Source organism: Clinocottus analis, unplaced genomic scaffold, assembly GCF_023055335.1.
Source record: "Clinocottus analis isolate CAN_PGR_092001 unplaced genomic scaffold, fCliAna1.0.p SCAF_12, whole genome shotgun sequence".
Classification (NCBI taxonomy): domain Eukaryota; kingdom Metazoa; phylum Chordata; class Actinopteri; order Perciformes; family Cottidae; genus Clinocottus; species Clinocottus analis.
Genome location: NW_027175843.1, coordinates 15,707,057 through 15,730,339, shown reverse-complemented (window position 1 = coordinate 15,730,339; position 23,283 = coordinate 15,707,057). Strand labels below are relative to the sequence as shown.

General features: G+C 40.3%; 2 protein-coding genes across 2 annotated transcripts in view; one reads left to right on the top strand and one right to left on the bottom strand.

The window, feature by feature from the left end:
- dars1 (aspartyl-tRNA synthetase 1) overlaps nt 1–23,283 on the top strand; it is a 160,791-nt gene that overhangs the window by 36,643 nt on the left and 100,865 nt on the right. The window lies entirely within an intron of this gene.
- The window catches only part of thsd7ba (thrombospondin, type I, domain containing 7Ba), a 142,743-nt gene that overhangs the window by 103,032 nt on the left and 16,428 nt on the right, over nt 1–23,283 (bottom strand). Inside the window, exons 2-3 of the mRNA XM_068572165.1 lie at nt 12,562–12,895; nt 6,420–6,596 (exon numbers count right to left, since the gene is read on the bottom strand). Coding sequence (XP_068428266.1) covers nt 6,420–6,579 — 160 coding nt within the window. The 5' untranslated portion in view covers nt 6,580–6,596; nt 12,562–12,895. The remainder of the gene's footprint in view (nt 1–6,419; nt 6,597–12,561; nt 12,896–23,283) is intronic.

Sequence of the window (23,283 nt, the reverse complement as noted above, 5' to 3'; positions counted from 1 at the left end):
TAATTAATGGAGGGGATTAAATGCTTGACGCTCAATTGATTTTTGCCAGAGATTCACAGGTTAACGTGTGTCCCTAAATGATTAAATTAAACCTACCTCTTGGTCATAGGTTTCTTTAATATACTTTTAAAAAAGGTAGGCATTTTTGTTGTATTGTTTAATTGTAAAAATCAGCTTTTAGGAACTTGAGTCCCTGCCACTCAAACATCCTCTTCACACCACGGTCCGCTGATGGGTGGAGATTGTACTGTCCTGACATTACGTTACATTGCCAGTCTGCGTAAGGTTCCCAGTCTGGCGCTGTTTTATACATTTCAATATTAGTATTAATTGAACATGCTGTAATGAGATGCCCTTCTGTCTCTGATTCCCATCATTGACATAATGGCCCTACAGGCTGGATATTCCCAGTAGCTATGGAGCTCTTGATAATTACTTTGTCATGGGCGTGTGTCTTTCCCTATTTCTCATTCAAGCCTCTAATGGAAAAATGTGACTTCGGGAGATTTGCCCAGAATTGGAACGTTTTGTATAAGGGTGATGTGAAAACCCTGTGCTGGCTTGAAAGAGACTTCTGAGAGGAAAGTCGCTCAGAAAGCTAACTCCTCTGTGAGAATACTCTCATGGGATTAAGGATCTGACTGCGAGGAATCTCGTGCCTCGTGGCCCTTATGAGACAAGCCGCCAGCTTTTATGACAGCCTCAATCAGTTCACTGCCAGTCATGAGGACGGACACAAGTTCAAATGAGATCTCAATTGAATAATCAATGTGAAGGGCTTTTGAAGAGACACGTCAGATTTTGTGAAGGTCGCTGATCGCTTGAATACTCAGTTCACGAGCATACACACACGGCTCTCAATGCTGATCAAATTTGAATGAAACAAAGCCGAACATCCACTTCAAATTCACTTTTCATTGTGTTTCCTGTCAACGGTAACCCCAAGACACGGTTTGAAAAAAGCAAAGTGGATGTGTTTGGTTTTTATAAAGGCGTGAGATGTAGGATCTGTAATTGGAGCAACATCTTTCAGCCTCAAATCAATAGTCAACTTTGAATTTGATTCACCTTGATCCTAATCAGGCTTACTCGGCGTACTGGATTCAGCGTATCCAAGGAGGGAGGTATGCGTCGAGGCAGATAACAAACTACATTTTTGTATTTTAAATTTTAATGAGACAGACTTTTTTTGCACATTTGCAAGAATTTACTGAATTGTAATGGCAACCTCCATAATTCATAGTATATGAATAGAACAAGAAGAAATATCTTGAAAGCTTTACAGTGTTAACAAAAAGCCAGAAGAAAACATTGAATTGAATTGTGTGTCACCTTATTTGTTGTGTGTGAGGATGGATGAGAGTGTTCTATACATGCTCATATTTAAGAAAAAAATATCCAGGTGACTATTAAAGTGGCAGCTAACATAGTAACGATTTTAATTTTTTTTTTGCATTACATGAATGATATGCTCTCCTTGCAGTATTTGAAGCCTAAACATATCTGAATTTGTCATATATGTACCAAAAAGAAGTAAATACTTGAATATTTTAAACACACAGCTGCTCGCCTTATCTGCAGCTAAATTGTTTGGATGGTATTTTTGCATGTTTATCTGCTTGTCCACATTTTTCACAACACTGGGACCTCTATCATCACTGAGAGATTTATAATTTTCTCACTTTCTAGAAGTTGTTATTCTTTTCAGATGTGTGTGTGTGGTGTTAATGATCTCAGACGAGTGCCTTAACAACAACAATATTCTAACTAACCCGCAGGTTAGAGCGAAGCTGACTTAATGAGAGGGTATTGTGTAACGCTGATGTGCGATTGCAATAAGAAAGATCTTCTGTTTTTGTGAAAGCACTCAGATGACGGAACCGATATCTAGAACATTAAGTTGTACTGTAGATTGATTTGTCCCTGTTAATTTGTTCTGTCAAACGCCTGTCACGCTATGCTGTGACATCACATGTTGGCATTTTGCAGAAGTTTTGGAGCAAAAGAGAGCAGTGCAGCAGCAGCAGCAGCAGTTTTCTGCCCCGTGTGAATCATCGCTTATTTACCTTCAAAGCTCTCCGGTATGCAGCAGCAGAAGAAATCCCACTTTGATACACAGCTGTTGTCAAAATGCTGACAACTGCAGAGCCCACAGGACAAATCACCTGGAGGCAGTCATCGTTGTGATTACATTAAAATAAAAAAGTGACTTCTGAGAATGTGTCTCCCGAGTCGTTAACAAACATGCCAGCTCCAACACATTTTGTGTTCTCTACCCGGGTCCTCATTCATTCTATTAAAAAACACACAAAATGATGACAAATGAATAATGAATGCTTGAATGTAAACATTGTTAGACTATATCAACATCCGCCAAAAGGGTTGTAGATATTCCAGCTTTAAGTTTATAGACCCGAGGTGATTTCTAGAAAAGAAGTCCAGCATACCACTTTATAATTTAAGATGTTGGCTAAAGGCTAAATGATGTCCTTGAGAATGTATTTAATCTAAACAGTAAAATGACGTGTTATTTGTCCACTGAGCTACCGAGGTCGTTGAAGGAGGAACTCAACTTTTGAGGCTTGCTGTAACAGTCAGCTATGATTTAATAAACAATCAAATGAATCAACTATTTGAGAGTAAGAATCAGTTCAGATTTAGTTTCTTAAGGTGATTATTTGCTTTAACACAGCAGAGTGTTAATGCCGGGGCAATGCTGCATGATGCTAAGAGTGGATTAGTCCAGTTATCAGTGAATAAGAGGTTGCACTTTTTTTCTGGAAATATGGCAGCTGGCAGCCTATATTCTCCAGAACAATTATGTTCACATACATTATGTTTAGTTTTTTTTATTATTCATATACATTGTTTATATATTTCTATTGTGTTGACAGTCCAAGCAGAAGTCTGAATGTTCAGACACAGTGAGAAAAAACGCAGTGATTGTAAATGTTTGAATATTTGAAGTCCGCTCTGTATGAGTAATCAAATTACATCAAAATGTCAACTGTCATTCCCAGCCGACAAACTCTGTGACGGGTCACTGGGCACACGGAAGATATTGTGTATCATTTATTGTTTTTTTTTAATTCTCTGTTGTTTCATTCAAAGTCTCACATTTCAAATGAACTCATCTGCATTACAATTACTCTGATTGTTCATGTCCCCAAGAGGAATGAACCTGTTAGATCTGGGGGATTGTTTTCCAGCACCCCAGTCAGGACAAGCTTTGACTTCTTTTGCAAAACAATTCAATCTTCCATGAGGTATTGTACTGACTGGGAAAGCTGACAGGGCAGTGCATTTGCCTTTGCTGCAAGAAGTTGCCAGAGGGTAACTAGATATTGTCCGCTTGCAACAGCTTATCTGGTGCTTATTGGCTAAAACAGGCATTTGACAAATGTTTTTTTTTCCTTTGTCACTGTTAAAGCGAAAAAGCCTCGTGTAAATTATTCAGTGCAATTTGGTTAAATGTGAAATCCTGGGAATCCAGTGTGCTAGACTGGAAGCTAGCACAGTGTCTCTTTTGAGCCTCTTTTTTTTCAGAAACAACAGAAGCTCACTGCAGCAGTGATGTCTGATTTCAGCTTTGATGGTGCAACAGAGTGGTGCAATTGCAAATAAATACACCCAGACCCTGAAATGAAATGTAAATGTTGCCTGACTGTATCACTCCACACATGAGTTCATTTTTTTTTCTTACAGTCACAAGGCCCTGGTTAAGACCCGGTCCTAGAGCTTCAGCCTCATAAACTGCGGGTATAATCCAGCAGGAGCTGAGGTTTTCCTCTCATTAAGGAAAACCTTCATTGATTTTCCAATCTTTTCAAAATCATTGGCCCTCAGCTGATTCCTACAGCTGTAAGTTCCCACATAATTTAAATGAACAGGCAGCTTAATCAGTCAAACCTCTTGAGAACAATGGCAGGATTTATCAAAAAGGACATAATCCATTTCATTTTCTTACAGTCCAAAACTCTATATGAATGAAACAAGTATACGGAAATGTTGAAATACACTGTCACTAAACAAATACAATAGCATTCATACAATCTAAGTGCTCACTGCAGTCTCACCGTAAAAACAGTCACAAATGTTTTGTTAAAATGATATTGCAATATCAATTTGTTGCCCCCCAGAGATGAAGACGCCTCACTATCCCGAATTTGTTGGATTCTCTCAAAGAAGGAAATAACAACTTTAACAAAGGAATTTCCTTTTTTCTTTTTAGAGAGAAATGCTTTGATTCACAATACCGCCTCACCTGGGATGTATCTTAGAATACTTCAGCTATTTTCCTCTTTGTTAATCTAAGCTGGAAAGAACACAAACAATTTATGAGAGGTGAACTCCAGCATTTTCAAGACTTTCTACATAAAACGTACACGCATTTCAAAGATGCCAAATGAAAACCTGAGAGAGAGGATTTTACTTTTTCAGTAGACTAAAGCTGACACAGGATGAGCACGCTGCCTTGCTGTTGTGTTTAAATGCTGATGCTTATGGAAGTCAAAATAAATCCAATTTTAACGCTCTGTTTTTTTGAGGATATCAGCATTCTGACGGACCGTATATGCCTTGAATTACAAAAAGAAAATTTAGACGGCAAAAGCTACAGTATGCAAACTTTCATTCGACTGTCGTATTCTAAAATCTAATTTCAACGAGTTTCAATTAATCTACAGTGCAGCAACACTGTTATGATATAAAACAGATATGCAAATCATGCTGCTGTACCAGCTGACAGTGAGGGGATTTGCAAAGGGAACATCCAGTCCCTTTATTATGTGATACCTCCTGAAGTGTTTGTCTCTCACACATTTTTTATAGAAATGTATACAACATGTAGTGCTACCTGCAATTGCACTAAAAGCCTGATACGCTTACATGTCGGTTTTAACTCCTATTAGCATGTCATTTAGTGCTACATGTTTGCCCTGCCTGCGGTTAAGAAGGGCAAGCATGTTTGGTTTGTTCTTTAAAGAGTTAAATAATAGCCCCATTAGCCGCAGTATTTCAGTGCTCCATTCTGGTCTCCAAGACACTGATGAAGGTCAAGCTTAAATGGCTCCGGCTCTCTCTCTCGCTCTCTAAACCGGAGACTCCGAGCTTAGCCACAGCTCTGGGAACTGGCTCACACAAAAGATTTACCCCACAATGCTGTTGGCCTAGATAGACACAACTAACACACAATAGGGTGGCTGTGCATAATTTAGAGTACATCTTTCCGACACTGACAAGTCCAAAATTAAAAAGGGAGCTCGTCAGCCAAATGGAGTATTAAATATATTACGTCAATGTTGAAGATGGGAACATTCAATCAATATTTGCCACCGCGAACGTAATGCTCAGACTTGTGACTTAAAGCCTGGAGCTCAGGGAGGGCGGATGTGAGAACATGTGGCCTTGAGGAATCTCTGCTCATTTGAACCGTACAACAACAAGTACGTCCTTTTTTTCTGTAACACAACACGTTTTATTGTACAACTGACTGTTCAACTTCAACTGCTTCAAAGCACGCTGATACAGTCCCTCGGAAGCAGCATATTCTGAGGTGAGGCGCATTAAGTTTGAGATTTCCTTTCTTGTTACAGAAGTAGTTTTCATTTTGAAGTCAACTGAAGCAACAACTCATAAGCCATCTTAGCCCTGCATGGATGTTAAATCCTCACTCGTGTCCCGGTTACATCCCTTTTGATCATACGCTCTTTCAAGTGAAATTAATCAACGTCTTTATCACTTGGGCAGTGTCATTACCCAACCACAGAGTGAGAAATGAAAGTGCTAATCGCACAGCAAGTGGGGCATTTTTGTGGGAAAGCCAAGTTTTCCTCCTCAAGCTGCTTTGGCAATGCATCTCCAATTGAATTTGTTCAGCAAGTCAAGGGTGAATCATGATATTAGCTCAGCTTGTCTTCATGCAGAAGGGACATATGACTTTCACAAAAGAAAACGAGAATCTCTCGCAAATACAATAAAATAGGATTTGGACAGACACGCACGCACGCACACGTGTGTGTGTGTGTGTGTGTGTGTGTGTGTGTGTGTGTGTGTGTGTATATATATATATATACCTGGGGGTCGCTAATAACAGCACAACATCAAGGATATGATTATTTACCATGTACCAATGTCTCATTAATTGTGTCCTGTAACCACAGTATACACATCATTATGCACATCATTATGCTAACAATCCGAGCCCTGCTTATCACAGGGCTAGAGAAAAATTGTCCAACAGCAGTGTGTGACCAGCAGTGTAGTTGTAAAACTTAATTTACTCCAGAAACTAAAGACCTGGATGACTGCATTTAAATAGTCAAAAAGTTGTGTTGATTGAAACATTGATAGTGAAGAAGAAGAAGAAGAAGAAGAAAAAGAAGAAGAAAAAGAAGAAGAAGAAGAAGAAAACATTTTACCTGCTTTCCAAGAGAAATGATGGTCCTTTGAAAACACAACATCGGACTGGACTGAAAAGGAAAAGAGAGACAAAAGGAGGAGGAGGCGGAGGTAGCTCCCATCATGCCGTGTCCAGGCAATGACCCCAAAGTCATCTTTTAGAGTCATAGTCCAGCCCATTGCTTCCTCTCTTACTCCTGTGGGAAGAACATGAAATTCATCAGTAGGTCACTCATAAAAATGGAGCCAGACATGGGCCAGAGAAACCATTGCAGAGAACGTGTGTAAGCTTTTTAAAATGGGGAAAGTGAAGGAGGTGTCAGACATTCAGAGGTTTCTGTGTAGAAAATATCCCACTGAAACCTCCGGCCCAGAAATATGACTTTCAGTGTCACCTTGCAAAGTGCATAACACTCTCTCGCATATGAATCATAGGCTGTGACCAAAATCCCTTAGTAATTATTATTATTTTAATATCCAAGGTAGAGGACTCAAAGTATCCCACAATGCATGGTGAAAAGTACTGTACAACCGATGGCCACTCACGGAGCAATATATACCATCATGCATCGTGGACAAATGGCAGACAGAAGGAGACCGGGTAACCCATAGGAAGTGGCACAACGATGATATATTTAATGTCGACAGAGCAGCTTATGGCAACATAAATAGCCACAACAGGCTTTTATTTTTAATAATTTGAGAGACCTTTGTCTTCCATGTTTACCTTTCACGATCAAAGTCTTTGACATACCATTTACATCGCTTCAGGGATAACATAAATCACTCATAGCATCTTTCTGAGAGACAAATCAAAAGATAGCTTAAAATATGTGTGCGAGACAAAATTGCATGTCAATATCTATTATAGATGGTCCACTAACCAACATTGATCTGCGACGTTGCAACTGCGCGATTGCAATCACGTAAACTACCACGCCGAGAAAATGAAAAGTAGTGTCCAAAATATTTGTTTTTTTATTTTGACGATGAGCTCACTCGTCCTTTATATACTGTAGATATCCCTGGGTAGTAAATAAGAAGTAGTGAATCATTATGGATACAATCCTAAGTTTTTTAATGCAGCATAAGAGTGATACCATGAATGCTTCTCCTCCCACACAGACCAAACATAATTAGTCAGAGAGGCTTGAGAATCTCAGCCTCCCAAGGTAGAAGTGGACACATGTATTGAAGGAAGGGGAGACTTTAAGCTTGAGTAATACGGGGTATTAGTACCTTTTTAATGCTGCTCATTTATTCCTATCGCCTGCTACTGTGATTCATGTCCTAGGAGTGTTAGGGATTAGTCCTGGATTCACAAGGCCTCTTAATTGTGTTGTACGGAAGCCCTGAGAGGAAGCTGGGAAAAAAAAAAAAAATCTGGTGATTCATTTTTAAGTCTGATCTAAGTACTTTTCTCTCCTGTGTTCCTAGTTTCAGAACAGGTGGAATACAAAGGTTTGCCAGAATAATCATGCAAAATTCCTTTATTTTTCCATTTGTGGGGGAAAAAAAAAAGCGATCGCCAATAACAACAAACTTTTGCCAGGATAACTTTGCAAAAATGTTTGTTTCGAAACACAAGGTATTGTGTGTTAGCAAGTCATGTAAATTATAACTCACCTGGAGGCAAACATGAATGCTTTTATTTCTGTTTACCACATGGCATTGTACTGCACTAAAAAAAGAATGTACAAAGGCAAACACGAATAATTGATCCTGGCAAAAAGAAGACAAAAAAAAACTAAATGGAAAAATATATTTGATTTTGAAAGATTATCCTGGCAAAACTTGTCTTCACGTGTTCTTAGGTTTTAAAGACACAGGTGAGGAAACAATTTAGATCGGACTTTAAAAAAAAAACAGATAATCAAACAAAACCAAAGAGCATTCATTTACCGTGATTTGATTATAAAGTGCAGCATGACGATATGAAAATGTGTTTTTATTTTAATTTTTCTTTTTATGTTGCAGATCACCACTTCACATTCGGTGTACAGTTCCTCTCGATAATTAAGTTTCATAGAGAGTATCTGATGGCAGATTAACCACTGAGAGCAAGCAGGCATTGTGGATTTAAGATTATTTACACTTGGCGTGTCTGTGAAAATGCTGGATGCTTGATTATTTCTTGCTTGATTTCATTCAGGCAAATTAGATTTTGACTGTTCCGCTTTAACTGTGTTGTGGTGGGGCCAAAAAAAAGGTTTAATGAAAAAAAATTGCTGGGCAGAGATGGCTGGGTGCCCAGAAATGGGCTGCCAGATGCCCAGTTTTTGATGGACTGTCCAATTTTCCTCCGGGTTTGATGTGTTATTCTACAGTCAAAAGTGTTTCGGTCTTTTTGGGTCAGAGGGGCTTTTAAAAAGGTGAAATGTGTAAGATATAGTATGGCCTGAATTTTTTTTGTTCAAAACACCAAAAAGGTACTAAAATTATCAACCAAATGTCAAGAGGCTGCAGGCTCCCAAAGGGGAACCTGCAGTCTCTTGACATCTATATCAGTCAGTCCTGCGATAGTCTGGCGGCCTGTAGGGTGAACCCTGATCGCCCAATGGCAGCTGGGATTGGCTTCAATGCCCCCTGAACAAGATGAGCAGTTAAAGATAATGGAGGAATATATATATATATATATATATATATATATATATATATATATATAAACCAGGGGGCCGTGAAAATGGTCACTATGCGAGCTGTAGAGTTTAACAGCTGATCCGGGTGCAGGGTATTTCTGTCCTACCCATTCAGTGTGAGTAGGACAGAACCAGCTAGCAGGCGTCACCGTGTTTAACCAGCGGAGAGAAAGAAGACAGAGAGACATAGAAAAAGACAGAGGTGAGATGTGATTGGTCAAAGAGCGTTAAGGAGCGTGCGTCAAGCTGGCCGGCGAGCTGGCTACAGAACCAGAAAGCAAGGCAGCAGGAGAAAACAATGTAATAGTGACAAATAACTATAATACGTGTAGTGTGGTTGTGAAAAACAATTACATTATAAAATAGATACAACTTTTAATTCTTAAATTATTATTTTGTAAATTACATTCTCAAATAGCTTTAACTTTGTGATTTGTTTTACGCCAGCACAGTAGTATAGGTGAAATGCTGCTTCTTATTTCTTTGGCGTTTTAGTATCCAGCTCTTGTTTCAGTATTCTTTGTGTTGCATTCCATCAAGTGAAATAATTATTTTGGGTTACTTGTTCTTGCTGATTTAAAGAACTCATCCACTTTGAATATAATGAATCCAACCTTTGTCTTTTGTTTTATTAAAGATGCCTTTGTCTCACATTTTGTGATGGCCAGAGAATTCATTCTATTTGGATGAATGAGCAGAATTGTCTGGCACTTACACAGCCATATGCCAATTAGACACCTCTGTTGCTGATTACTAGCCAGCCTCTTGGGCTGCACAGCTCTGGAAGCCATACCTGACTGCACCCAGATTTCATCCTCCCTCCAGCCAGTCTAATTCCACTATTCATGGGACAAGCAGGGGTCTCTATAGGCTGACACAATGTGTCACAACTGATTAGGGAAACATGGTCTTGGAACAAAAACAAGCAATGAAAACCAGCATGACCCCAAGGCTTCAAGCTATTGCTTTTCAAAGACAGACATTTAAGATTACCATATTGTTAGATAAAATAAAAATCTTGCAAGTTTTCTCAGTTTAAAGAGCGAGTGTCAATTGTGTTCATACAGCTCCAGCTTGGACTCATCCAATCTGTGTTATTAGAGGGAGAATGCAGGCTATCCGGAAAATCTTTTTAAAAAAAGAAAAACTCTTAAGCGGCTAAATATCAGGGTCAAAGGAATCATGCGTGGCTCTTAGTAGTCACAGAAAACCCTGCAAACAGCAGTGTGCCTCAGATGCTGCTGTGTATCCTATTAGATACTCCGTGATCTGATGGAATGCAATCTGCCTCTCTGTCTCTTGTGGTCCTTGTTTGGGACTCACTTGCTGGATTCAAGGAGTAAGGACCCTGCAGCTACCATAAGGGAACAGATGAGCAACACTCCTCAGCCCTCTCTTTCACAGGTGGTCACAATAATTAATGTTTGATTAGATCTTTCCAAATGGATGGCAAAAGCTAATTTGGTATGCCAAGGCTCTGAACAATCACCATGTGATCCTTCAGCTTCTCTTTAAATAAGCCGAGTGGAAACAAAGGCATTTAAACCCAGTACGTTTTGCAGAGATGCCAAACTCTTCCCTAGTTCTTCGCATCATTATGCAGCCAACCAGCTCATTCTCTCTTCACATTCGTATAGCTTAAATCCCCTGCCCATATACTTGTGCTCCTCTTCGTGTACTGCATCCGGTATATTCAGGTTAACACAGCTGCAAGTATTTTTGCCACAGTGTCGTGCATGTAAATGGTTTTGATCGGGTTTGGCAGTATAAAAACACAAATTCATTCTCACCCGAAAGAAGCAGATTTTTGCAGATGTTTTCATTGATAGGAACGACCATGAAAGCATTGAAACAAACCGCAATGCGCAACACGGCAGTTTGTGTTTCATTGATCATCTGCTTGCAGGTGTATCTACATTCATCTGTCACAATATGGAAAAATACTTGAGAATATTGCTGTTCATCTCCATTTTATTCCTGAATTCTTTCGACACAATTACCATTATTCTATTCAGAACGGTAGCACTTCCGAATTGTGTTGGCCCAACAGATGATGACAGCTCCGAGATACACTGTATTTGCCATTCCAAAAAGGTTTGTACAATTTGGCACCGTTGATTGAAAAGGAGTTGGAAACAAGCATTCAGCCCATTATCCTAGAAATTACATCCATACTGGACGAATCCGCCCCTCACAATTTACCTCCAATGCCAATGATCACTGCCAAAGCAGGAAGTGGTTTGCCCTCTAGCGAGGCAAATTGTAAAGGGTGGTGCATGGGTGAATAGCAGGTTTTCACATTGTTGTACCAAAGGTGTGATGCACAGACACTGCAACAGGAAAAGGTTTCAAGCTGGACATGAAGAAAAATACGCTGTCAATGAATGACATCCAGGGTTTTGCAGACTTGTCAAAGTTGTTGTCTGAGGATACGGTTAAATATTTAGTTTTAGTCAACAACAACAACAAATTGCATCACTTGTGCACAGTCACATTGGTTTACGCATGGAAGCTGCCCAGTGCAACCACGGTTGACCTCTCGGTCACAAACTTGCTTCTCTTGACAACTTTGTTGTGCACAGTTACACTGTGTCCGTGTCACGCTGATCTGCATTAATGCGGTAGACTGATCTCCTCAGTTAATCCAGTAATCGTTTATGAACTCGGGCTGGTTGAGCAGAACCGCTGTCTCTCTGTCGTTGCTGCTCACGAGCATTACCGCAGCTCCGTGTGCCTGCACTGCAGAGCAGCGAATCACTCAGAAGTGGATTCACCCCCACTTGCGCACTAAAATATTGTTCATTTTCTGGGTATAGCTTGAGAGGAGAAGCTAAAACGTTAGGCTATTTCTTTAACTGATAGAGGGAAAGAATGAGATGGCTGACCGTCTCCATTAATTCTGGTACTTACCAGTTCCTTCTATCAGCACAAAAGATTCAGACAATGCCGTTGACATGAAAGACATCGTACTTTATAACGTTTCTTTAGCTTACCAATTTATAAATGTCAGCATGCTGCCTGAATGCTTTTGTATTTTTTTCCCCACTGTTTTTTTGCTGCTTCTATGTGGCTTGTAGTTGACTTTCGTCCATGAATCTGTTTTATCTTAATACTGGTAACAGCAGACAACATTACTGACAGATTACCGGATGCAAGATGCTTATAATTAATAGTATTGCCAAAGGTCAAGTGGCTAAAAAAGCTCTAAACAAGACATATTGGGTGGCAGAGAACAGTGTCTATAAACAGAAGCCTGAAGCTTCAGCTACAGTAGCGTCTTCACACTATTGTTTAGTTTTTATTTGCTAATGGATGATGTCTTTGTCATTGTCTTTTTTCTGACAGTTGTTACAAAAAGGTTGTCAACTATTTTTGTCCTTTTTGTGTTTCCTTTGACGGAATGAACAATGCGGGGAAAAAATAAAAATAAATGTATAGCTGCACTTAAAAATAAAAACACACTCAAAAATCAACTCCCAAACTGGAATTACACAGGATCATGTAAGGCATGGTTTGCAAGTACCTTAGCCAGCTGACTGCCAGTCATCCCTTTCGGTGATCCGGTTGGTGCAGTGGCAGATGTTTTTTACAAGTCCTTCCACAGAAGACAGCAGCAGGGCAGAGGAGGCCTTCAAAGATGCAAGTCTGACAGGGACAGTAAATCAGCTGTGCCAGGCCTTACGCCTGAAGCATCAAGCAGTGGCTTAATCCTGTGTGAATCAATGTGCAGAGGGCTGGGACTGTGTCACACCTCCAGCAGCACTGAGTGGTATTAACTCCCTGGCGCTGGCTCTGTCAAGTCCCCTGCACCCACTGATGTTCCCACAGAGGTTGGCACAAGAGTCAGCCTACGGGGTCTGAGGTGGGAGAAAAGAGAGACGAAAAAAAAAGAGACACTGATATAAACGTCTGATAACACTGCACAGTAAAAATCTGACACCTCATACAATGACATTCTTGAGATTATATTTCTCAAACATGATGCGTTGCAGCTATTTTGCATCTCAGAGGTGTGCACGAGATACAGACATCTATTCTGTCTTATCTTAACAGAAAGATCGCAAAGAAAGTTTCTGTGCATAAAAAAAAGGAGTACTGTGTGCCCAAATTCAGATTTGCAGCCGCTATAGAGGGCGGAGGGGAGGGGGGGAGCGCAATGTTATGTATGCATCGTATTAGCACAAGAGTGGTTGTTGTTTCTGAATTTTATATTAACTAGCAAGGCTTACAGTCCTGATTTGTCACTGCCTGTGTCACATTCTGACAGTAATATCAAAGACAAGAGTGCTGTTCAAGAGTACCAGCAGCTCTCCTATGACATTCAATGATTACATGCCAACCTTCCTACCAAGCTTGTTCCGAGAACTCATCCACAGGAAACTTGGATTCTATTAACACCTCCTGCCCTCGTCTCCCATCCACCCCAACCTCTTTCCCCACTGGCCCCACCTCTCGCTCCGCTCCGTTATTGACCTTCCTGGCCACGTTCCTGAAAACCTCAGGTCCCAGTGACCCAGACCTTATTTCCCAAGGCTTTTTAAGTGCTCTGCCTTGCCATTTCATGGTGGCTCAAATGAGCTTGTCTCTGTAACTGCACTTCTCTTTCCGTGGCTGGCTACTAACTAAATAAAAGCCAACAAATAGGATGGAAGAAAGGTGCTCCTGGTGAGAGGAGCAAAATCAATTGTGAACATGCAGTTTCAACTAGGGCCAAGCAATTCATTTAATCTTTATTCAATCTCAACCTTAGACTTCTATTACAGTCAAACTATGGGTGCTACCTCTCACTGTTTTCTTACCTCTTGTGGATTTCTGGATCTAGCTAAAGTAGATATTGTAATAATTATCACCCAAAGAAGAATAAAGACAACATCTAGGAAACCAGATTACATTGTTTGAACAGAGGCTTGGTCTAGATATCGGAACACCTACACACAAATGTGGCAAATTTGTATTTCTTTTTTTGGAGTCTGGAGTTCAGCATTTTGGCTGTGTGGAAGTAAATACAACTGAATGCAGAATTAGACATTTCAAGGGGACCGGTTACAATTCACCGAAAATACACTGCAAAAAAGTTTGAAGACAAAAACAGAGCCAATGTCACTTTGTCAGGCTGTTGACTGTTGACTTTTTTTTGGAGGAGTGTTTCATAAAATATGTGTTCATTGCTTTAACATCATAGAGCAAATACTATACATTAAAAAAACCTCTTTATAACCACATACAATTCAACAGCAAAATAAACAGTCTCCACAATTACCCTACATTTGAATCAATAACTCCCTAAAACAGTTTTGAGGGGTTTTGTTTTAGACGGTAGGCTAAGGATAGGCTAGTTATGCTAAGCTAATTTTTCTGACCATTTCCAAGTGGGACAGTGCAGCCTCTACAGGCCTGTCCTCTACAGTTTTCTCCGCTCCACTCCATAGAGTTCAGCCCAAAGACAAACGTGTCCACCACAGTCTCATCCAACCTGGCTCATGCTTCACACCTTCCGCCAGGAGCTGGGTACCTCCTCCGGTTTGGCACCATCCTCGATTCCCACAGCCAAACGCCCTCTTGACACAACCATAGAGCGTTCGCTCTGGCCTACATCACAGGCATTGGGTTCCTTAAATATCTATCCCACAGTGTGTATTTAGATGTATCATCTGTGGTGTGTCTAGCCTGCCAGTGTTTTGCTGCTTCACTGTTCATGTATTGTAGCTGTGAAGCATTTATTTTTCCTTTTAAAACATCAGCAAGTTTAAAAAAGTGGAAGGCATCTGCAAGCTTGTAGAAAACAACCTGACAGAATTTTAGCGTTACACCTTGCTCCAAATGGCTGCTAATATGACAACCTCCACATTTACTAAAAGCAACCTAAACACTGCAACAAAGTGATTGTAAAAGCTTAGTTGCCTTCTCTAACAGTTCATTGTTTTCATTTCATCTGAATCTCTGAAAATAAACACAGTTGTTCATGTCTTGGCTTGGCAATATTCACTGACTCAAACCTTTACAACTCGCTGTACATCAGCAGGCAAATGTCAAACTCAACTATGCTGCCTCGCCAATAATCGTATCACTGAAACAAACTATGTGTTTTATGCAAGCCTTCAAGAAAATGAAATAAGAAAATAAATTCCAGACAGTTAAGATGTTGTATTTGACAGAAAGAGGTATCTCTCTGCCTCAAACATCTTGGCAGTCAGGCTGCTCCTGTGGCCGGGGTTGTGAACTCAATCAGCTGCATGTTTATCGTTGTGGCACGAAACATACGATGACTCTTTCTGGCTGCCTCCATGTGCTGGAGGTGCAGTAGTTAAGCAAACTGACAGGGTCACCACATTGATAAGGGCAGGAGAGAATTTTAACTCAGCCGCGCCACCCAGCCTCACCGTACGTACAAAGATCAGTTAACTGATACCATTCATCAACTCTTGAGGGGTTTTTTTTACCACAAAAACAGGGATTTTTTTTAAAAATCTCTATATTGTGATGCTTTTTTTCTCCTTGTTTCTATATGTTAAAAAGGGCTGGAAATAGAATAATTGTATTGGCTGGCCTGGAAGCATGCGTGTCTTTACACGATTGTGGCATTACAGTGATTAATTACCAAGCAAATGTGATCAGACAGGGTAAATTTGAAATCGGCAAAAAATGTGGCACCAGAATGTTTAAATACGGACGAGCTTCAGCGGATCTCTTAATCAAATTAGTTGCGTCAAATACTATTACTGAGAAGAAATCTGTACTTCAGTTCACCTAAGTGTATTTTTAATTGACTCAAAATCTGCAAATTCCTATATAATCTCAATCGCAGTATTACTTAGTGAGATATTAACATCCAATGAAAGGAACAATTAAGCCAAGCAGGCTGTGATCTATAGCGCCGTCTACATTATGCTGCTCAACCTCAAAATCTAATCTCTGATCCAGAATCAGTGCTTAGTGTGATCTATTTCATCCTGGCTTCATATGTACTGGGTATCAAACTATTCAGTCAACCAGGGACATGGCACGCATTTAAGAATACCACTGATGTAGTTGAACAGTTAACAGATCCCAATGCTTTACATAGAATTATGCATCAAAGCTGCTTTGAGGATGTGATAGTGTGTTTAAATCCATATACAGTAGCTGGATACTCATGCATCATTCACTTTCACACATGTCCGTGTTCAAAGAGATTCAAAATCCTTTCGGGTAAAATTAAGCTAATTGATGTGATGACTAAAACAAAGCCACAGAGCATTGCATTGTTAGCCAGATCATCTGCACTTTTTCACATCCATAAATATTTCATCAGACATGATAAGGGATCTCAGAGGATGGCAAATTAACGCAGAATAAAAAATGATAAGCTTTTTTTCTATGTATTGATGTGAACATGCTCCATAAGAACAACGCCTCCAAAGGGAGGGGGGGGGGGGAACAAAAATGGCAAAAGCTGCTTTCGGTGAAAAGACACCTCATCTTCTGGATACAGAATTAATTGGTAATGTTTCAGGTAGTTCATCTTCAGTACAAATAAAGGAGCGACAGTCCCTTTAGAAGCTGTGACAGTATGTGCACAAATAGAGCAAAAAAGGATTTGGAGCAGAAACCGACACGAAAAACAAATGTCTCTGCTTTCTGTAGCGGAGCTGAGAAATTATTCCACAAAACATGGAACGAGGGAGATGGAGAGCTTGAAAGAGAAACAAACCGTTCCTGGATAATCGGATTTGTCTTGTGTGGCTGTTCCACCTGGCCTCCGAGCCTCTACCTCCCATTCATTAAAAAAAGCTTATAATTAACGCTGCACTGGCTGTAATCCTGGTCACTCTGTGTTCCCTTTTTAAATTGATAGGACTGTGTCTCGTGGGACTGTGGTATGCAGGTGAGCGTGTATGAGTCCTGACTGCTGAGGAACCGGAGGGGTTTGTCACCCAAAGAGGGAGCCATCAGTGTGAGCGAGAGGGTGGCGTGACGGCGTCAGGATTAATTTTGAGGGGGCCCAGTTGCTGAGGCAGACTGATAACACGGGTCAGCAGTTGCAGGGACACTTGGACCCTGAAGCCCAGGGTGTCTGTGTGTGTGTGTGTGTGTGTTTTTGTGTGTCTGTGTGCGTGTGTGTGTTTTTGTGTGTCTGTGTGTGAGAGAGGGGGGGCGCGGGGGGTACAACTTCTGTCGAAACCTGCAAAAAAGTCAATTATATAGATGGAGAAAATGTGGAAGAGAGGGAACCATGGGTGAAATTAAAAGCCTATAGCTCTTGTGATAAGTGTTGACGATGTGAAGTGTTCACCAGAAAGGTGGTAGAAGTAGGGGTAGTAGTTTCTGTCACAAAAAAACTAATACAACTCCAGTATGTTTGAGAAAGAGGTTGTATGGTTTGACACAAGATTGTGTAAAATCCACACAAATATCAACAATTAACAACAGGCCTTTACGTGTTTTATTTTCTATGAAGAGCTCAGGCTACAAAAGATTGACCTTTTCTATGCAGTGTGCCCCAGTCTGTAAGTGTAAAATAAGTGTAAAAGAAAACTACTGTATGACTTAATTCTCTAAAGTCACTTCAAAAGGAGGCTTTGCATAACCAATGTGTACATTTTAAAGCAGAATTGCACATTTTTAGATTAAGGCACAGCCCAGACGTTGCAAATATTTGAAAATGAAGCGTCTGTCAAGAAGGCCATAAAAAGGTCAACTCGACGGAGCACAGAAAGTGAATCAGTGCTGCAGACAAAGAAAACACAAGTTAGGACGACCAACTTAGCAGATTGTCTTCGGTTCATCCATGAAGGCACCTTTTCTTTGTACTTTGAGCCATCAAAAACATTATTATTGTTATCTTTTGCACTCTCTCAGTTCTAAATGTCAGAACATTATGTTCACTTTGATCACTGACCTTTCCAAAGCCATCAACACTGTAGGCAGCACTAATAACCCAGACACGCACAGCCGTGTTTTTATCTCGTACTGTGCTATTTACATATTTGAAACAACGAGCCGATTGCTATGCAATGACCTATTGTTTATTCATGTTCTGAAAGACAACATGTGTGTGTGTGTGCGTGTGTGTGACATTATCAATCCAAAACTGTGTGGGGGATCAGAAGACAAAAGGTGTCTTAGTTCAACTGAAAAGACACTTTATCATCAGAGAGATGTTAAACGCAGATAATTCACAGCTATGGTTCTTTGGTTTATCAAAATTAAATAAACATGGACAGAACCTATGCATAGGCACCAACCCAACATGTTTTTGATTGTTTTTTTCCTGCCATCAAACAGAAATCAATCCCTGAAACAACAGAAAGAAGTGCTAATAGGCACAGACCGCTAACACACACAGAAACACATGAAGCAACTTTAAGCCTCTCCCAGGAAATGGGTAGTTTGAGCTCCACTGCCTCAGAGCTCAAAGTTCACATTTTGAGAGGTGAGGGGAAACAAGTTGGCGCTTTGTGCTATAAGGAGCCGCCAGTATTGTGCAGGGAGATAAGAGCTCAGGACAATAGAGAAAGGCTGCATGAGTCTGTCGCCGTCTGGATTATCAAAGTGCAGCCGTGGACAGAGAGCAGAGAGGAGGCTGGCTCGTTGTCTGTTACTGGGAATTATTGTTCCATGTAGGGGAAAGCCACTCAAATGGGTGACTTCCTGTATTGATTGATGGGTGTTTCAGGGATTAAACCTTAACCTTGTATTGATCCAGTTCACTCTGCCAGTGTGTATACGGGGGGGAGGCACTTGTCTCCAGACAGCTGTTACTGGTTTCTAAATATGAAAGTGCTGTTTAAGGGCCTATCTATCTTTGTATGCATGGATCAATGGACAGCAGGCTAAACATATTAATATGAAATTCAGACTGGTTTCCGATGAATGAGCTGTGATGCCACAGAAAAATATACCTGGCAGGTACTTCAGGAAAAGAAAAAAGAAAAAGTGTTATTTACAAACAATGGCTGACCCAGATCTGACAGGCATCAAATAAAGCGGCGCTGTTAGCTCACCAATAAGATAGGTGATGTCAGTCAGAAGCGTTGGCGCCGCACAGGGGTGATGAGCAGGAAATGGAGGTGATGCAATTTGTCACTCACTCCACGGATGTTTACGTAGGGTGTAACATGAAAGGGAATAAGTGCCTGCTTGTGTCGAGTACACAGACAATGTTTTGGCAGCTGCAATTAGGCTCTTCGCCGAGCGTGTGAGCATTTGATGGGAATTGTCCCCCCACCCCACCCCCCCCCCACCCTCTTGCAAGCTTTAAAAGAATACACAATAATTTGTGGGGATTAGTCTGTGAAAGATAGCAACATAATGATGACAGGAGAGGGTGGCGCTTTAAAATGATGGAAACATCATCATTCATGTCTTCCTGGTAGATGCTCAGCTGCAGTGTTCCATACTCCCAATTTAGCGCACACTGTGGCGGAATCTCATTTGCAAGAATAAGTGGATCATGATCGTGATTATGCTTCTGCAGCCTCACACAAAGTCTCCAAAGTCTCAGAGAGGGAAAACATCTGCCGATTTTCTTCAAACTCGTTTGTTTTCTGTTTTCTTGTGTGATCTCAAGGCTTTATATTTTTTTTTGTGATTTCTATAGTTTGTGTCCATGATTTTAGCCTTGTCTGTCTGTTCCATCTTCTCTCGTCCTCTAATCCCTTTCTATATACCTATTTATCCCGACTGTTTTGAGAATAGCTATAAACAATGTTGAGTGTTACAGCCAATGTTACAGCCAAGAGCTTTTAACAGCATTTACTTCCGCAGCGAGATACCAGACTGTACTTTTCAGCACTGTGATGTGTTCTCTCTTCTCTGTATTGTACTGCAGTGGTTCCCATTTGCTTCAGGCTATGGGGAAACAGAATTATTCTCCAAAAAGAAAAAAGAGCTGAATTACCATTATATAACGCTGCAGACTATTTGTGTGGTAATTACCTTAACTTTGGCTATTAGTGCTATATCTTACTTAATCACTCCCTGTCACACACTTTAGAACAAAGACCCCGGATTGGCTGATCCCCAAGAACAATGTCAATACAGAAATGGCACATAGTGCAAACATGTTGGAGACCCCTGCTGTACTCAGGTACTTGGAATCTACTTTGACATCTTCCCCGTTGCGCACATTTAGATTCGGTGGCCCCATTAAACATTTTTATGTCTCCTAATTATTGAACCCATTAGGTTGCTTTTTTACTCAAGCCTGAACTGGACTGGATTAATATTCTAGGGAAAGGTCCACATTAAACTATTTGCCCTGCTCCCTGTAACTGGACGCCTTGTTCACGATAGCATTTGAGACATTGCTAATACATAAGAGGTGGTTCTGTAAGCGTCAGCTGCTGCCAGAAAATGCTTGAATAATCAAAATTGTTTGGCTAAAATGGGACTCAAAGATAATGTCAAAATACAAGGTGGACTGTGGACATAGATTATGCAAGCACCAGCGGGTGAAGGTTAAACTAAGATGTGTTTGAGTCGTACACGCCCATTTAGCTCGGTACATGAGCAGAATATCCTAATGTCATGTCTCAGCTTTCTAGATGGTTTGATGGAAGAAAAAAAAACATTACATGTAAAAATATGTTTTGAAACAGAGCTTGGAAGTAGTTTGAGCTCTTTGTAGTCCAGGCCGGTTCGGTCTTGTACCATTCGAGGGTTTGACAGGCAGCTGTCACCCTTTTCTTTTGTGTTTGAAACTTTAAACTTTAAATGATGCTGGAAACATGTCAACTTGGCACGTCTAGCATAGACAATTATACAACAGAGAGGGGCCTATATAAGCAGCCCATGTGAAGTTTGGTGGAAAAGAAAAATCTGCATATTTTACATGTGCCAATTTAAATGGTTATGAGTCAGACCTACAGTAAAGAGCGAGGAAGAGTTGTTTTCATACTGACTTCACCATTAAGTCCATTACGAACAATCCTATTCAACAAATAACACGACAGCCTTAAACACAAAATATTTCCCAAATACAAATCTGACAACTTCGCCTGTGTTGAGATTATTGTGTTTCTAAAGTGCATTAATCTACTTTACTGATTGTGGCCTACATTTACTCAGCATATAAGAAAAACATGTACCAGATCAGACAAGATGCACAATAGATGGCATATTCATCACTTGTGTGAGTTAAAATAAACATTATGTATAAAAACAGTATGGTCCTTTAATTAACTATGAGGTATATCAACGTGGTTAAAATATGTACTCTAGCTACTGTTTCCTGTAGCACGCTTTTATCTTTTGCAAGTGTGGAAGCAGCTGCAAGCAGTATATCCTTGTCAGAGAAAATAAAGAACAACTTCACTCAAACTGAGAGAGATTAGGATTTAGGAAAGGCTACACCAATTCTGGTCCAAGAAAGGCCAGTCATTTTTTTTCTCAGTCTGTGCTCTGTTACAAAAATAGCACCCATTGTATTTGCTGCAGAGACTTGTACAAAGTGAATATGACACGCAAAGGAAGGTTTCCTTTCTTAACCAGTTAATCCGTGCTGTAGAGTCAGAGCACGAAAGGCAGAAATAGAATATCACAGAAAATCAAGCGTTTCCGTCAAAAACAAAACATCAGTAGAATGTGCAATCACGCTGAAAGAATGCAAACATTGAAATTGTTTTTGGATAAGCGATTGAATTTTGATTGGACACGCTACTTTAAAATGACCTTCAATTTCTTATTTCACTTAATGAGGATGTCAGTGTAGATTTAACAAGTTATTAACATGTTATAGTGATGGGAAGCTGTATCATCTTCTTAATGAATTATGTATTAGAAACAGCTTAACCTTAAGCCACTCTGCATCTCAAAGACACACGTTCTTTAAATTAGATGCATTCCTTAAAAAATAATATCAGTCAACATATTGTTCTGCCTGCCAATGCGCTGTATGATTGCATCACATCTCCAAAACAAGCCAGAAAATGTGTACTAGACTTCTCTTACAGCGCTGATGCACATGCATATATCATTATAATACATAAAACAGATTAAAAATGTAAAACTGAAATGTATCTAAAACCATTTAATTATTTGTATGGCATGTTTGAAAAACAAAGAGGATCTTTGTGGACTATTACTTTCATTTGTTATAACCCAGTAAAATAGTTGACTGTATGAAGTCTCTCACATCACAACAGCAACCGAATATAACATCTCAGCTAATTAACTTTATGAACAAGCGTAAACCTTGTGGAACATAGACACAATTTAAGTCACTTTCTGATCAATCAGACCATATTGCAATGTGTCTGCTGTATTATTTTGATTAGAGTCTAACAGAAGGGAAAGGTTTTCAAGACGATGGCAACAAAGAGCTTTATAAACCGTCTGTGACGTCAATCTTGAAGATGCTACTCCTTGTTCTTGGAAGTAAAAAGTCAGGAGGTCAAAGACAAAAGACAATGTAGAGGTTACCTCTGTTGACATACGTTTGTGAACTGGGTCGGCCCGTGAAGAATCTCTCTTAGGAATCAAGCGAAAAGTTAAAGTAGATTTCAAGAGACTCCTACCTCAGACCTAGAAATGTCAACAAGCTGGAGAATCAACCTCACAGGGTGAGCTGAGTCTATATTCTATCTATGCATAAATAATATACATCAAATTCAACTCTGACCAGGGCCTCCCACCACGACATGAATCTTTCACAGCCGCTGCTTTACAGTTCAACCCCCAATTCAAAGGCTCTTTGATGGAAGCCACTCTTGTCGTACAGAGATGGTGCTGATGCCAGTGAGACAAGACGGGATCCGTTACAGATCGCTAAACAATGCCGATAATAACCGTGCCGCGTTCAATAGCACTGTGGTTCTTAGACTCGTGAAACTGACTCTCTGATCGTATGCCAATGGTCCATGAATGATTTTTGAATCCTCAAACGTATGGAGCTTGAAGGATAATTCTTGGTGTTTTAAGCTGGGTGTTATATCCATGAAGAAAGTCAGCTCAGGCTACAGCATAGCCATTCATGTTGCTTACACCTTAAAGAGCAAGCAAAGACGGATGATAACTTTAAAAAGACATGGCTTCATGTGTTGTGGGCACCAGGGGCGGATAGGCCAAAATCACTGACTGACTTTTATACTACTCCTCGCGATCTGTATTCACACTCATGGTTTTCACACCCAGCATGCAACACTACTGATCGCGATCTGTATTCACACTCATGGCTTGGATGTTGCTTGCAGGTTTCAACAGCATGGCACCAACACGTAAATCCTTAAAAGGAGTATACTGATATTGCTTTTTATTCCCATGTGAC